The following is a 13,325-nucleotide window of genomic DNA, read 5'->3' as shown; positions in this document are numbered from 1 at the left end:
TAAGGTAGGAGGGTGCTTGGCATGTTTAAGGAATAGCAAGTAGTCTGTGTGCTGGAACAGAGTAACTGATGGGGAGAACATTAGGAGGTGAGCTCAGAAATACAGAAGAGATGGCAGGCAGATTGTGTAGGGTCACTGTAAGGACTTTGGCTTCTCCTCTCAATGAGTTGGGGGATGTTGGAGGACTTTGGGGCAAAATAGTCTAATGATCTGATATACATTTTAAAAAGAATTACTCTGGCTGCTCTGTTAAGAATACCCTGTGGGGTGCAAGGATGAAGCAGTGAGACCAGATGGAAAGCTGTTGCAGTGTTTGTGGTGAGACATGAAAATGATCAGACAACTTTTTTCCCCCACTTAGCAACATGTTATAGATGGCCTTCCGTATCAGTGCAGGTAACTGGAAGTCATTCCATTTAGTTGGTACATAATAACCAGGATTTACCAAGCTTTACTTAAGTACTATGCTGTTAATGTTGATTTAGGTGGCCTCTAGTTTTTTTAATACTCCAAAAGATTTTTCAAGTCACCTCCTTGTACACACATCCTCGACATGCAGTTTGGAGTATTTCTAGGCAAAGGGGATGGACATTTTATGTTTTGAAAAAATATCCTGTTCTCCAAAAAAGGTTCATTCCACCATCAGAAAAATGCCCCTTTTTTCCATGCCCTGGGTATTAGTAATGATTTACATTTTTCCAAAGGTCAATTTTAGGAGATATTGTCTAAATTACTATTTCAATAACCATAAAGTTTTACTTAAAATTTGTGTTTCATAATGGTAATAAGTTAATGATTCTATTTATTACATTTTCGAATTTGATTAATTAAAAATTTTTTTTAATAACAAGTTAATATATTCTGTTTTCTAGGTTCTCAAATTATTTCTGGCATTGTTAACTTAGAGAAGCCTGTGATTTGCTCTTTGGCTGCCATCATAAAATACCTCAAAGAATTCAACTTGGAAAAAATGCTCTCCAAACCTGAGTGAGTGATTCCTCCAAAATTACAAAAAGGGGGAGGCTATATTATGAACATTTCTTAAATTGAATTTGGTAGTACTACACTTAGAGAAGCTTGCCTGCTATTGATAGAATACTAGGGTGCAAGGATGAGCTGTTTGGTATTGTTGCTGAAGAATATTAAAAATATATTGATAGAATTCTGTCAAATAAATTGTATTCATGGTAGCTATTTGATATATTATAGTTTTGACTACAAAACTCTGCTTTATACTAACGGATCCAGAAATAGTATTAAAAAGCCTTCATAAAATTTTACCACCTTTCTTATTCTTGGTTTCATTTCTTATTTCATAGACCATAAAGTTAGAGAGAAAAGGGCCAGCTGCTAACACAGCTTTTTACAAGAGTGATTAACTGTGGATTTTGGAAATTTAAAAGCTCACAATTGACATTCTAGGAAAATACTTGTTTAATAACCAGTGGAACAGAAAAAAGTAGTAGGATACTTTTCTTGTCTTTTTACATTCCGCCTTCACCAGCCACTTCTTTGGCTCTGTCAAGAATCACCCTCCATTATATTGATCCGGGATACATCAGCTCTGTCCCATTCTGCACAGGTGGGAGGGGAGATGGGTGCTATCTCAGGAAAATGACAGAATATAAATTAACTAGGAAACAAGGAAGTGGTGCTGGTTCAAGGTTGCTGGAGAGAGTCGAAGAAAGGCAGGTTCCTTGGGGTTCTTTTTGTAATGTCTTTGATGTGTGTTCTCCCGTGTGGTACTAGAACAGAGTATCATTTCTGTGGAAACAATTTTATCCTATTTAAAAGCAATCTAAATGCCTATCAGGGATCTTTGTGCTATATTCATGCAATGTAATGTTATACAGCAGTGAAAATGAATGAACTAGAGCTATTAATATATGACCAATACTTAAATTTCATGAACAGTATATTAAGCCAAAAATAAAGTTGCTGAAGGCCACACAGTACATACCTTTATATGAAGTTAGAAACATGTGAAATCGTACTCTATACTGCTTAAGAATATATATGTACTTAGGGAATAAGTGAAAACATGCAGGGGAGTGACAGAAAATTCAGAAGCAGGGTTTCTTCCAGGAGGAAGAAGGGAAAGGAGTAAAGATTGGGGATGGATGTGGCATAGTGGAGTTCAACTGATGTTTCATTTCTGAACCTGGGTATTGTATTAATCTGGACATTTTTTAGTGTGGCCAAAATGTTTTATTTTAAAACGTGTCAGCCCGGCATTATACCCTCATTGGATTCTACTTTAAGCTCCAAAAATAAACTTATTAAAGAGATCAGTCTATATGGTTGGCTGTGTTGGGGCTTTTTAAAAAAGGGGTGATAAGCTACCTACCAGTTTGACTTGTTAATGATAGGGACCCTGTAAGTGAGGTAGAATTAGTGATAAATAGCTTGCCCATTAAGACTTATGTTTCTGTTCTATATCACCAAGCAAAGAAGTATTAATGTTGGAGTAAGGAAACTAACTTAAAAATCAGGCCCTGGTGTGTTCAGAAGCAAATGAATTTGGACCTGGAAAGATGTGTCCTCCCCATATATATATATATATATATATATATATATATATATTTTTTTTTTTTTCTTTTTCTTTAGATGGAGTCTAGCGCTCTTGCCCAGGCTGGAGTATAGTGGTGCGATCTTAGCACACTGCAGCCTCCACCTCCTGGGTTCAAGCAATTCTCCTGCCTCTGTCTCCCGAGTAGCTGGGATTACAGGTGCATGCCACCACGCCCAGCTAATTTTTTGTATTTTTAGTAGAGACAGGTTTGGCCAGGCTGTTCTTGAACTCCTGGCCTCAAGTGATCCGCCCGCCTTGGCCTCCCAAAGTGCTGGGATTATAGGTGTGAGCCTCTGCGTCCGGCCTGTCTTCCTCATATTTAATTCAAAGTAAGAATAATACCAAACAATAAAACAAGATGTCTATATATACTGAAATTAAAATAGCATCTTTTCAAATTACCTGAAGGTTAACCTCTTGATAAATTGAAAGAAGCTGAACTTTTTGCCTCTTACAATTGATGGTGGAGGATGGTCAGGAAACTGGCTCTGCTGGTGACTTAGTGTATGATATAATGTACCTGTTGGGTACTTCCATGGAGCCAAAGCCAAAAGACATAAAGTGCTCCCCTTTGTATATATTCCCAGCATCCAGCATAAGCCTGGCACCTAGTAGGCTTTTATTATATATTATTATTATTATATATAGTATTAATACAGGATGAATGAAGGAAGGAAGGAATTCTTTGTTCTGTGAGGGTGTATTTCACTGGAAATTGCCAAAAGGTCATTGGAAACCAAGATTAATTAATGAAGATGGTGATCAAACTGGTACTCTAGTTTTGCTTAAAAATGAAATGTTGTGTTTATGAGTGGCATGTAATTTGACTCTGAAGATCATTCTAAAAGAGTAATTCTATAGTTCTTATATTTTGCAAAAATAATGTTGCTGCTTTTTTTTTTTTTTTTGAGACAGAGTCTCGCTCTGTTGCCCAGGCTGGAGTGCAGTGGCATGATCTTGGCTCACTGCAGCCTCCACCTCCCAGGTTCAAGTGATTCTTCTGCCTCAGCCTCCCAAGTAGCTGGGACTACAGGCACGCACCACCACGCCCGGCTAATTTTTATATTTTTAGTAGAGACGGGGTTTCACCATATTGGCCAGGCTGGTCTCGAACTTTTGACCTTGTGATCCACCCCCCTCGGCCTCCCAAAGTGCTGGGACTACAGGCGTGAGTCACCGCACCCAATTGCTTCTTAAGGTGATTACTTTGGAAAAATGAATTTTCTCCTTGTAGATGAAAAATTCAGTTGCATTACTTTATAAACATACCTTATGCTGCTGAAGTTTTGGACTTTTATTTCAAAAGCTGTGTTATCAAGGGGAAAATAAAGTTCATTTGAATTGGCTTGTTTAGCAAATTCTTTCACAAACATTGCTGCATGTTTCATTAAAATCGTGATACGTATTTATTTAAAGGCCCTTGTGCCATTACAGTAGAATTTTAGGTAGTCTGAGAAAATATGCCATTTCAGGAATTGTTCTTAAGGATGATTTAAGTGAAGTTTTGTTAAGGCAGACTTTAGGTTCTAAAGTTATTTTGAGAGTTTAAGTTTGTTTCAAAGAAAAATGGTGTAACAAAATAGGCCGGGCGCAGTGGCTCAAGCCTGTAATCCCAGCACTTTGGGAGGCCGAGACGGGCAGATCACGAGGTCAGGAGATCGAGACCATCCTGGCTAACACGGTGAAACCCCGTCTCTACTAAAAATACAAAAAAAAACTAGCCGGGCGAGGTGGTGGGCGCCTGTAGTCCCAGCTACTTGGGAGGCTGAGGCAGGAGAATGGCATAAACCCGGGAGGCGGAGCTTGCAGTGAGCTGAGATCCGGCCACTGCACCCTAGCCTGGGTAACAGAGCGAGACTCTGTCTCAAAAAAAAAAAAAAAACACAAAAAAACAAAATAAATAGAATGTGAGGGTGTTAGATATTTATTATGACAGAATTAACCTGATGCCTAAATTTATGAAATTCAAAGGAATCAACTTTTTGTTGTTAGAAGTGAGTGCTTTTGTCCTTTTGGATAGTTTTTATTTGGAGTGGTCACAACTTCAAAAAGATAGTGGAAATTTCAGGAAAGAGTGAGAAAATCCACCCAAGATAAACTGTAAAACCTTTTTTTTAAAGAAAACTTCTTATGATAACAGAATGATAACATGTGGTGATTACCTTTACTTACTAGTGAAAGAAATGGCTTAATATATAAGCTGCTCTAATGACATCTAATGGCTAGCAGCCAGGGATGCTGCTAAACATCCCAAAATGCACAGGATATCCCTACGGAACACATTATTTGGCCCCAAATTTCAACACTCCAAAACCAAACAAATATATTACAAGAAAACAAACCACAGACCTGTATCTTTTGATTATAGACATAAAAATCCTCAGTGAAATGTAAGTACATGGAATCAGAAATATATAACAAATGATTATACATCATGACTATTGGATTTATTTCAGGCATACAGGTTTGGTTTAAAAATCTGGAAACCAATTAATCTAATCTCGCTTATCAAAAGCTACATGATAGTCCCAATAGACAGGAAAAGCTCTTCATAAGATTCAACACCCCTTCATAATAAAAACACTGAAAAAACTACGACTAACGTGGAACTTTCTTGACCTGACAATGGACATTTAAGAAAACCTCAAAGACATTAAACTTACCTGTTGTTAAGATACAGTATTCCGGCCGGGCGCGATGGCTCACGCCTGTAATCCCAGCACTTTGGGAGGCCAAGACAGGCGGATCACGAGGTCCGGAGATTGAGACCATCCTGGCTAACATGTGAAACCCTGTCTCTACTAAAAATACATAAAAATTAGCTGGGTGTGATGGTAGGCACCTGTAGTCCCAGCTACTAGGGAGACTGAGGTGGGAGAATAGCATGAACCCAGGAGGCGGAGCTTACAGTGAGCTGAGATCACGCCACTGCACTCCAGCCTGGGAGACAGAGCGAGACTCCATCTCAAAAAAAAAAAAAAAAAAAAAAAGATGCAGTAATCCTCAGATCACTCTCTAAGTTCAATGCAATTTTTGTATCAAATCCCAGCTGGCTTTCTTGGAGAAATTGACAAGCTGATCCTAAAATTCATAGGATTCATATCTCTGTTTCAAAACTTGCTACAAAGTGAGTAATCAAGACAGTGTGGAGGGTGGGGTTAAAAGAAAAGACAGTGTGGAATTGGCATAAGCACAGACATATGATCAATGTGATAGAATTGAGAGTCTAGAAATAAACTTATGGACATTTGATTACTGACAATTCAGTGGAGAAAGATTTTTTTCAAACAAATGGTGCCAAGATAGCTGTCTGTGCAAGAGAATGAAGATGGAGCCTTACTTCCTGTCATATTTGAGTTTGGAAGATAACTCAAAATGGACCAAAGACCTGTTATGAGTTAAAACTGTTACACTCTTTGAAGAAAACATAAGTCTAAATCTTTGTAACCTTGAATGAGGCAAGGATTTCTTAAGTATGACATCAAAAGCACAAGTGAGAAGAGCAAAAATAGATACGTTGAACTATATCAAAATAAAAGCTTTTATTCTTCAAAGAACACCATCAAGAAAGTGAAAAGACAACCCATTGAATAGAAGAATTTTTGCAAATCATGTATCCAGTAAGGGACTTGTATCTAGAAAATATATATATATAAAAGTCAGTGGTAAAAAGATAGAAAATGGACAAATGATCCATATAGGTTTTTCTCCAAAGAATATATGCCAACAACCAAGAAGCACATGAAAAGATGCTCAACATCATTAAGCATCAGGTAAATTCAAATCAATGCCATTGTTAGATACCACTTTATACCCACTAGGATGGCTATAACTATGAAAAAAAAAAAAGGTATTGTCTGGGATGCAGACAAGTTAGAATCCTCATACATTGCTAGTGGGACTGTAAAATGGTACAGCCATTTTGGAAAACAGTCTGGTGGTACCTCATGACATTTACTATGTGATCTAGCAATTCCACTAGATGTTACTTAAGACAATGAGAATATGATGTCCACATAAAAAGTTATACACATGTTCATAAGAGCATTAGTCATAATAGCCAAAAAGTAGAAACAACCCTAACATCCATCAACTGAAGAATGGATACCTAAAATGTGTTACATGCATACAATAGAAGGTTTTTCAACCATAAAAAGGAATGAAGTACAGATACATGTTGCAACATGATGAACCTCGAAAATATTATGGTAGTTGAAAGACATCAGTCACAAAAAGTCTCGTATTGTCTGATTCCATTTATATGAAATATCCAGAATAGGCAAATCCATAGAGAGAAAGATTAGTGGTTGCCTAGGGCTCTTGGGTTGTGGGGGGGAATGGAGAGTGATTACTAATGAGTATAGAGTTTCTTTTTGGAGTGATAATATCTAGAATTACATGGTGGTGATGGTTGGCCAATTTTAATATACTAAAGACCGCCTAATTGCACATTCCAAGTGGGTGAATTGCATAGTGTGTGAATTATATCAATAAAGTTGATACACACACACACACACACACACACACACACTTTTAAATGTCAGTAGTGCTGAGATTGAAAAATCTTTGTCTCTATTTTAATTCCATTCTTAAGGCAATATCCTTCTGAGGCTTATACCCAATGCATCATGTATTTTGAGGTATTTCTACTCTGGTTGGAGAGTGTTCCAAGCTCTTTGTGAACTTTGGTCACTGTTCACTACTAATTTCTGGTGGTTATTTACCAGGTCCCACAGAGGTTCCTAAACAACTTTGAGGACTGATATTTGGCAAGAGTTGAGGTGACCCTTCAGCAGATCTCTGGAGCTCCCTCTATGTGCAGCTCTGTTATCTGGCATTCTGTCTCACAAATTATAGTTTCCCTGTGCCCACCAAGGAGGCAGTCATGTTGTTTACCTCATTTGTTTTTCCTCTCTCAGGAATCACAGTTCTGTGCCAAATATACCTGAAAAGTTTTCCCCCTCACATGTTTTGTCCAGTTTTCTCATTGTTTATGGTTGGAGGACATTTCTCATGCAGTTAATTTTTTATGATTGAAAGCAGAGGTCAGGTGGCACAATTGAACACTGCGCAGAACACTGCACAGAAAGAACAGAAGAGGAAGGCTGGAGAAAAACATTCTATTAAGTTTAAAACATGATTGCCGGCCAGGTGTGGTGGCTCATGCCTGTAATCTCAGCACTTTGGGAGGGCAGGGTGGGCTGATCACCTGAGGTCAGGAGTTCGAGACCAGCCTTGCCAAACCCCGTCTCTACTAAAAATACAAAAATTAGCCAGACATGGTAGCGGGTGCATGTAATCCTAGCTATTTGGGAGGCTGAGGCAGGAGAATGGTGTGAGCCTAGGAGGCAGAGGTTCCAGTGAGCAAGATCATGCCACTGCACTCCAGCTTTGGTGACAGAGTGAGACTTCATCTCAAAAAAAAAAAAGGTCGAACATGGTGGCTCACGCCTGTAATCCCAGCACTTTGGGAGGTCAAGGCTGTCGGATTGCCTGAGCTCAGGAGTTCAAGACCAGCCTGGGCAACATGGTGAAACCCCATCTCTACTAACATACAAAAAAATTAACCAGGTGTGGTGGTGGGCACCTGTAGTCCCAGCCACTCACTCTGGAGGCTGAGGCAGGAGAATTGTTTGAACCCGGTAGGTGGAGGTTGCAGTGAGCTGACATCGTACCACTGCACTCCAGCCTAGGTGACAGAGCGAGACTCCATCTCCAACAAAACAAAACAAAACAAAAACAGAAGAGGGAGATGTATGAAGTTAGAAAAGCTGTCCTAAACATTGCCCGTGTTCTAAAACTTCAGGAAAGTTAATCTTCACTTAAAAATTAGCAATGGGAAAAGAACCAAATTCAAATTTCTTACAAAATTATTATGAGAAGAAAGAGAATAAGGAGTAGGATGTCATTACAGATAATGTGTACATGCCAGAAAAACATGCTCACAGATGAAATAAAAATGATGATCTGGCTGGGCGCAGTGGCTCACACCTGTAATCCCAGCACTTTGGGAGGCCGAGGCTGGCAGATCACCTGAGGTCAGGAGTTTAAGAACAGCCTGGCCAACATGGTGAAACCCCATCTCTCCAAAAGTACAAAAAATTAACTGGGCATGGTGGCGGGTGCCTGTAATCCCAGCTTATTCGTGAGGCTGAGGCGGGAGAATTGCTTGAACCCAGGAGGCGGAGGTTGCAGTGAGCCGAGATTGCGCCATTGCGAGACTCCGTCCCATCCGTCCCACCTGTCCCACCCGTCCCCCCCACCAAAAAAAAAAATCTGTTTTAAAATGAGCTAAAAGACACTAAAAAAAATGATACTAGATGTGAAAGAACATCAATGAGCAGTATGAAAGCTTAGAAATGAGGTGATAGGATTTAAGAAAGAAGTATAAAGAAAAAGATCAATTTAGGACTGAAGCGTAAAGTTGAAAGAATATAGTAACAAATAAATGTAATACATATAGTTTTAGAGAAGTAGAATTTAAAAAGAGGGATGTGCAAAAAACTAACATAGCAGGCTTGATCACAAAGCTTTCCTTAGAAAGGCCATCCTGCAAGTTTGGCCCTTGACTGGAGTCTGGGACCTTGAATTTCGGAAGAGTTTTCACCATTTCCTGATGAGAGTGCCTCACTGTGCCTTAACTGTTTTTGCAGACAGCGTGGTTTATGCTGATCACCTACTTTCTCAGAGCTGGAATTTTGGTACATGGTAGGGAGACAGTGTCTATGGGACCAGTCTGGCATACAAATCATGGGTGCTGAGTCTCTAATGAGCTTCCCTGGTGGACAACATTTCACACGTGTTGTTACAATTCATTGCTGGGGAAATTAAGTGCATCCTGTGTGACTCCGCCTGGAGAGGATTCTTGGATGCCCGGTTCCCCCTGGACTTTGCCTTAGGCACCTTTTCCTTTGCCTGATTTTGCTTTGCATTCTTTCACTGTAGTAAATCATAGCTCTTAGTATTATTCTGTGTTGAGTCCTGTGTATCCTCCTTGAATCACTGAACCTGGCAGCGGTCTTGTGGACTCAACATACACTTTTCTCATTATTTGCCTTTCTAATGGGCTTATTGGCAGGATTTAGGAATGCAAAGTTAGTCATGTTGTTTAATTACAAATCAATTGTAAGTGAATCTACAACCCTGAAGTTTTGTAATATAATACAATTTATATTTTATAAATCACATTAACTGCCGAAAAGTTAGACAAATGGTGAATTTATGAACTCTGAAAACTGTACATACAGAAGTATTTTCAGCAATAGATTTCATGTGTTATATGGTAGTTTTTTTTGTCATTGTTTCCATTTTAAAATGGTATTTAAATAAATTCTGTACCCTTATTGCCTTTGTCTAAGTCAAAAAGATTGGTTTTCCTTTTTTTTTTTGTAAGCAGGGTTAGAGTAATACAGAGTCAATTTCTCTGTGCAGCTTTTGGCAAAGATGTTTCCCTCCCATTATTGAGGGGAAAAAAAAGCATCTATTATATTTTTGGTGTCTGAAATATTGATAAACTATTTTCCCATGTTGTATATAAGATTTCTATGCAGGTTCACACAGCATGAATTCTAGCCACACGTTGTTGGTGAGTTTCAAAGCACATAGAGTTTGTCTTCCACAAGGATAAATAATTTAGAATTGCTTGAATGTTTCAGGTCAGTGATCAGATACTATTGGATACTTAAGGATGCTGGTAGATATAACCCTTAGTTCAAAAATATATATAATTCTAATGGAAACAGGTGCTAACAGAAGGAAATTTCATTTCTATTGGGAAGGAAGACTCCAACTCCAGAATACTTATAAATTTATACTTATAAATACTTATGAAATATATGGCAACTCCAGAAGCATGGTTAGTCCTTCTTGTAGTTGCTTGATAATTATTCTAGATGGGAATCAGTCTGATTTAAGATTGCCCAGTGGTTGATCTTTTATTAAAGTCAATGTAGATATCAGTTTTAAAAAACAGCATCTAATTTGAAATTTAGATTACTTGTTTAGTAAGGGCAAAAAGAAAAAACAAAAACACACATAGCAAAAAGAAAACACAGAAAACACCCACAACCAACCAAATAAAAAATCACACACACAACACATTAATACTTACATTCATACCATTAATTAAAATAACCTATACCTGTGCTCTCTAAAGGTTGTGAGCTAACTTAAAAACCAACTTGGTTGTTCACAGTTACTGGTTTCTTTTTGATATTGTAGATATTGGGTAATTATATGTAGATGAAGGCTGTAAGCCTTCTACCCCACCTGCTGTGTACCAGGTAGTGGGTTAATTCAAACTGAATTCTGTCACTCATTTAGATACTTTTTACAAGCAGGCACAAAAACAGTCATGTAAACTCTTCTCTAGCTCTATGAAATTCCAATTGTCTTTTTGGTGTTCTGTCAGTACGTTGTTTCAGTGGTTCACTTGAGGCATATGCAACATTATAATAGCGACAGTTCACTTTTAGTTGGAGTCAGGGAACAAACCCTGAGATAATGGGTAGAACAGGGGATGCTTTCAGAATCCTAAGCCTTAAAACACCATCCCTTAGGGTATGGTCTGTTGGATTTATAGGATTATTATACCCTGTTCATGTGAGGGAGGAGGCAACTGGGCAGTATTTCTGGACAGCCCACAAACTTCCATACCACAGTGAAAAATTATGTCTTACACATCTGTTGTTGACAGAAGATAAAGGCAGCTAGCTGAGATGCTTTTAGGAAAGGCTGCTAGATTGTGGTTTCTTGATTAGTCTCATGCCAACTCTTATGGCCTGAATGTTTGTGTCCTTCAAAATTCACATGTTGAAACCTAATCACTACTGTGGAGATATTAAGAAGGGCCCTTTTACTAAGTGATTAGGTTATGAGGGCAGAACGTTTGCAAATGGGATTAATGCCCTTAAATTAATAGAAAAGACTTAAAGGAACTGTTTGCCCCTCCTCCATGTGAAGACACACAGAAGGTGCCATCTATGGAGACTGCGCCCTCACTAGACACCAAATCTGCTGGCACCTTGATCTTGGACTTGACATCTTCCAGAACTCTGAGCAATAAAATTCTGTTTACAGACTGCCCATTCTGAGGTATTCTGTTATAACCCAAATGAACAAAGATGCCAACTAAGCACCCTTCTAGAGTCGATGTCTGATTAGGGCGCTAACATGTTAACTAGTCACTCCTAGGATGGACTTAGTTAAACCTAATTGTCAGAACAGCCAAAGTAAGGACTCATATCTAAACATATGGGTAACTGGTTAGATACCAACTCAGAGCCCAGGCTATCAGCCAAACTTCCAACTTAGATCTTTGACCATGAATTCAAGTGAGCTCTTGTCAGCTACATAGCCAATCACTGCCTAACTGTTTCTTCCTGTAAATAATGTTTTACATTTAATAACTATCTGGCTATTTCACAGACAGTTCTGGAGCTTTGTGATTCAAAGGGAAAAAAATAAAGCCAACCTGGTTTTCCCATAGGAAGATGGCAGACATTTGTAGAGCATCTACTGTCCGCTGAGCCCTACAGGTGGTACAAAATGAATTAAGACATAATTCTTGCCTTCAGGGAGCTTAGATCTATTAAGGAAGGTAGAGGCACAACATAAATTGCTGTAATTCAAGACAAATTAAGTTAACTGCTACAAGAGGGAGAGAAAGGGCTGAACACCTGTTATCCTTCAGTTTTGGAGTTGCTTCCCTCTGAAAATCATTAACAGATTATCATTCTTTGGAAGCTAGCTCAAACCTGTCACAGATACATTACACCACCAAAGGACAGCATTCAGTTACTAGGCAACATTCCTAATTTGAGGTAAAGTATTTCTCTTTTCCAGGGCTTTGGGGCCTTAGTCAAAGGAGTCATCTAGAAGTGAAGGAATCTCTTTTGGGTACTGGTGTTTCGGGCTCTGATTTTAGGTTCTCTAAAGTTCTGGGTGATGGCTTGTTTTCTTAACTCGGGAAACTGGACGTTACCTAAAATTACAGCTATGAGAAGGGTGGTTAGGTTTATAGCACAAACACTTATGCCTTTCTTTTGTTAAATAATTTAGTGACCTGCTGTTATTTTCCTTGCCTTTAAAAATAAGCTCTCAAGCCTGTAAGGGCTATTGACAGAAACATCTAAGGACTGGCTGATAAAGGAAATTGAATTACTGCATTAGTACTGCATTGATTAGTACTTCTTAACACGAATTGGAATTGTACATACATTTATTAGTCATGCTGTAGCTCATTCTCAAATCTTTTTGAAATTTATTGAACTTCTAATTTTGTTTTGGATAGATACAGGGACAATAAGGAGAGTGTGAATGCTTTAACTGAGTTTAAGGAAGTAACAGTGTTTTATACCCACTAAATGTGGCCATGGTAATGTGTGTTTTTTTTTCTTTTCTTTTGGAGACGGAGTCTCACTCTGTCACCCGGGCTGGAGTGCAGTGGCACAATCTCAGCTCACTGAAACCTCCGCCTCCCGGGTTCAAGCGATTCTCCTGCCTCAGCCTCCCGAGTAGCTGGGACTACAGGCGTGTACCACTACGCCCCGCTAATTTTTGTATTTTTCATAGAGACGGAGTTTCATCATGTTGGTTGGCCAGGATGGTCTCAATCTCTTGACCTCGTGATCCACCCGCCTCGGCCTCCCAAAGTGCTGGGTTTACAGACGTGAGCCACTGCTCCAAGCCGCATATGTATTGTTAATTACAGAGAAAATAACACTTGTTGCATATGTTAGAATCTTTTTTTTTT

At 38.8% G+C, this 13,325-nt stretch overlaps 1 protein-coding gene across 6 annotated transcripts in view; it reads left to right on the top strand.

Moving 5' to 3' along the window:
* Positions 1–13,325, top strand: part of LOC105475067 (mutS homolog 3) — a 227,046-nt gene that overhangs the window by 71,706 nt on the left and 142,015 nt on the right. For all 6 annotated transcript variants that reach the window (XR_011624887.1, XR_011624888.1, XM_071098741.1 and 3 more), the window contains exon 10: positions 873–987. Coding sequence is in view for 4 of the 6 variants with exons in the window: in XM_071098741.1 (XP_070954842.1) it covers positions 873–987 (115 nt within the window). In the remaining 2 variants the exon portion in view is untranslated. The remainder of the gene's footprint in view (positions 1–872; positions 988–13,325) is intronic.

Source organism: Macaca nemestrina, chromosome 6, assembly GCF_043159975.1.
Source record: "Macaca nemestrina isolate mMacNem1 chromosome 6, mMacNem.hap1, whole genome shotgun sequence".
Classification (NCBI taxonomy): domain Eukaryota; kingdom Metazoa; phylum Chordata; class Mammalia; order Primates; family Cercopithecidae; genus Macaca; species Macaca nemestrina.
The sequence above is the reverse complement of the archived record's forward strand: the minus strand, read 5'-3'. Positions and strand labels throughout refer to the sequence as shown.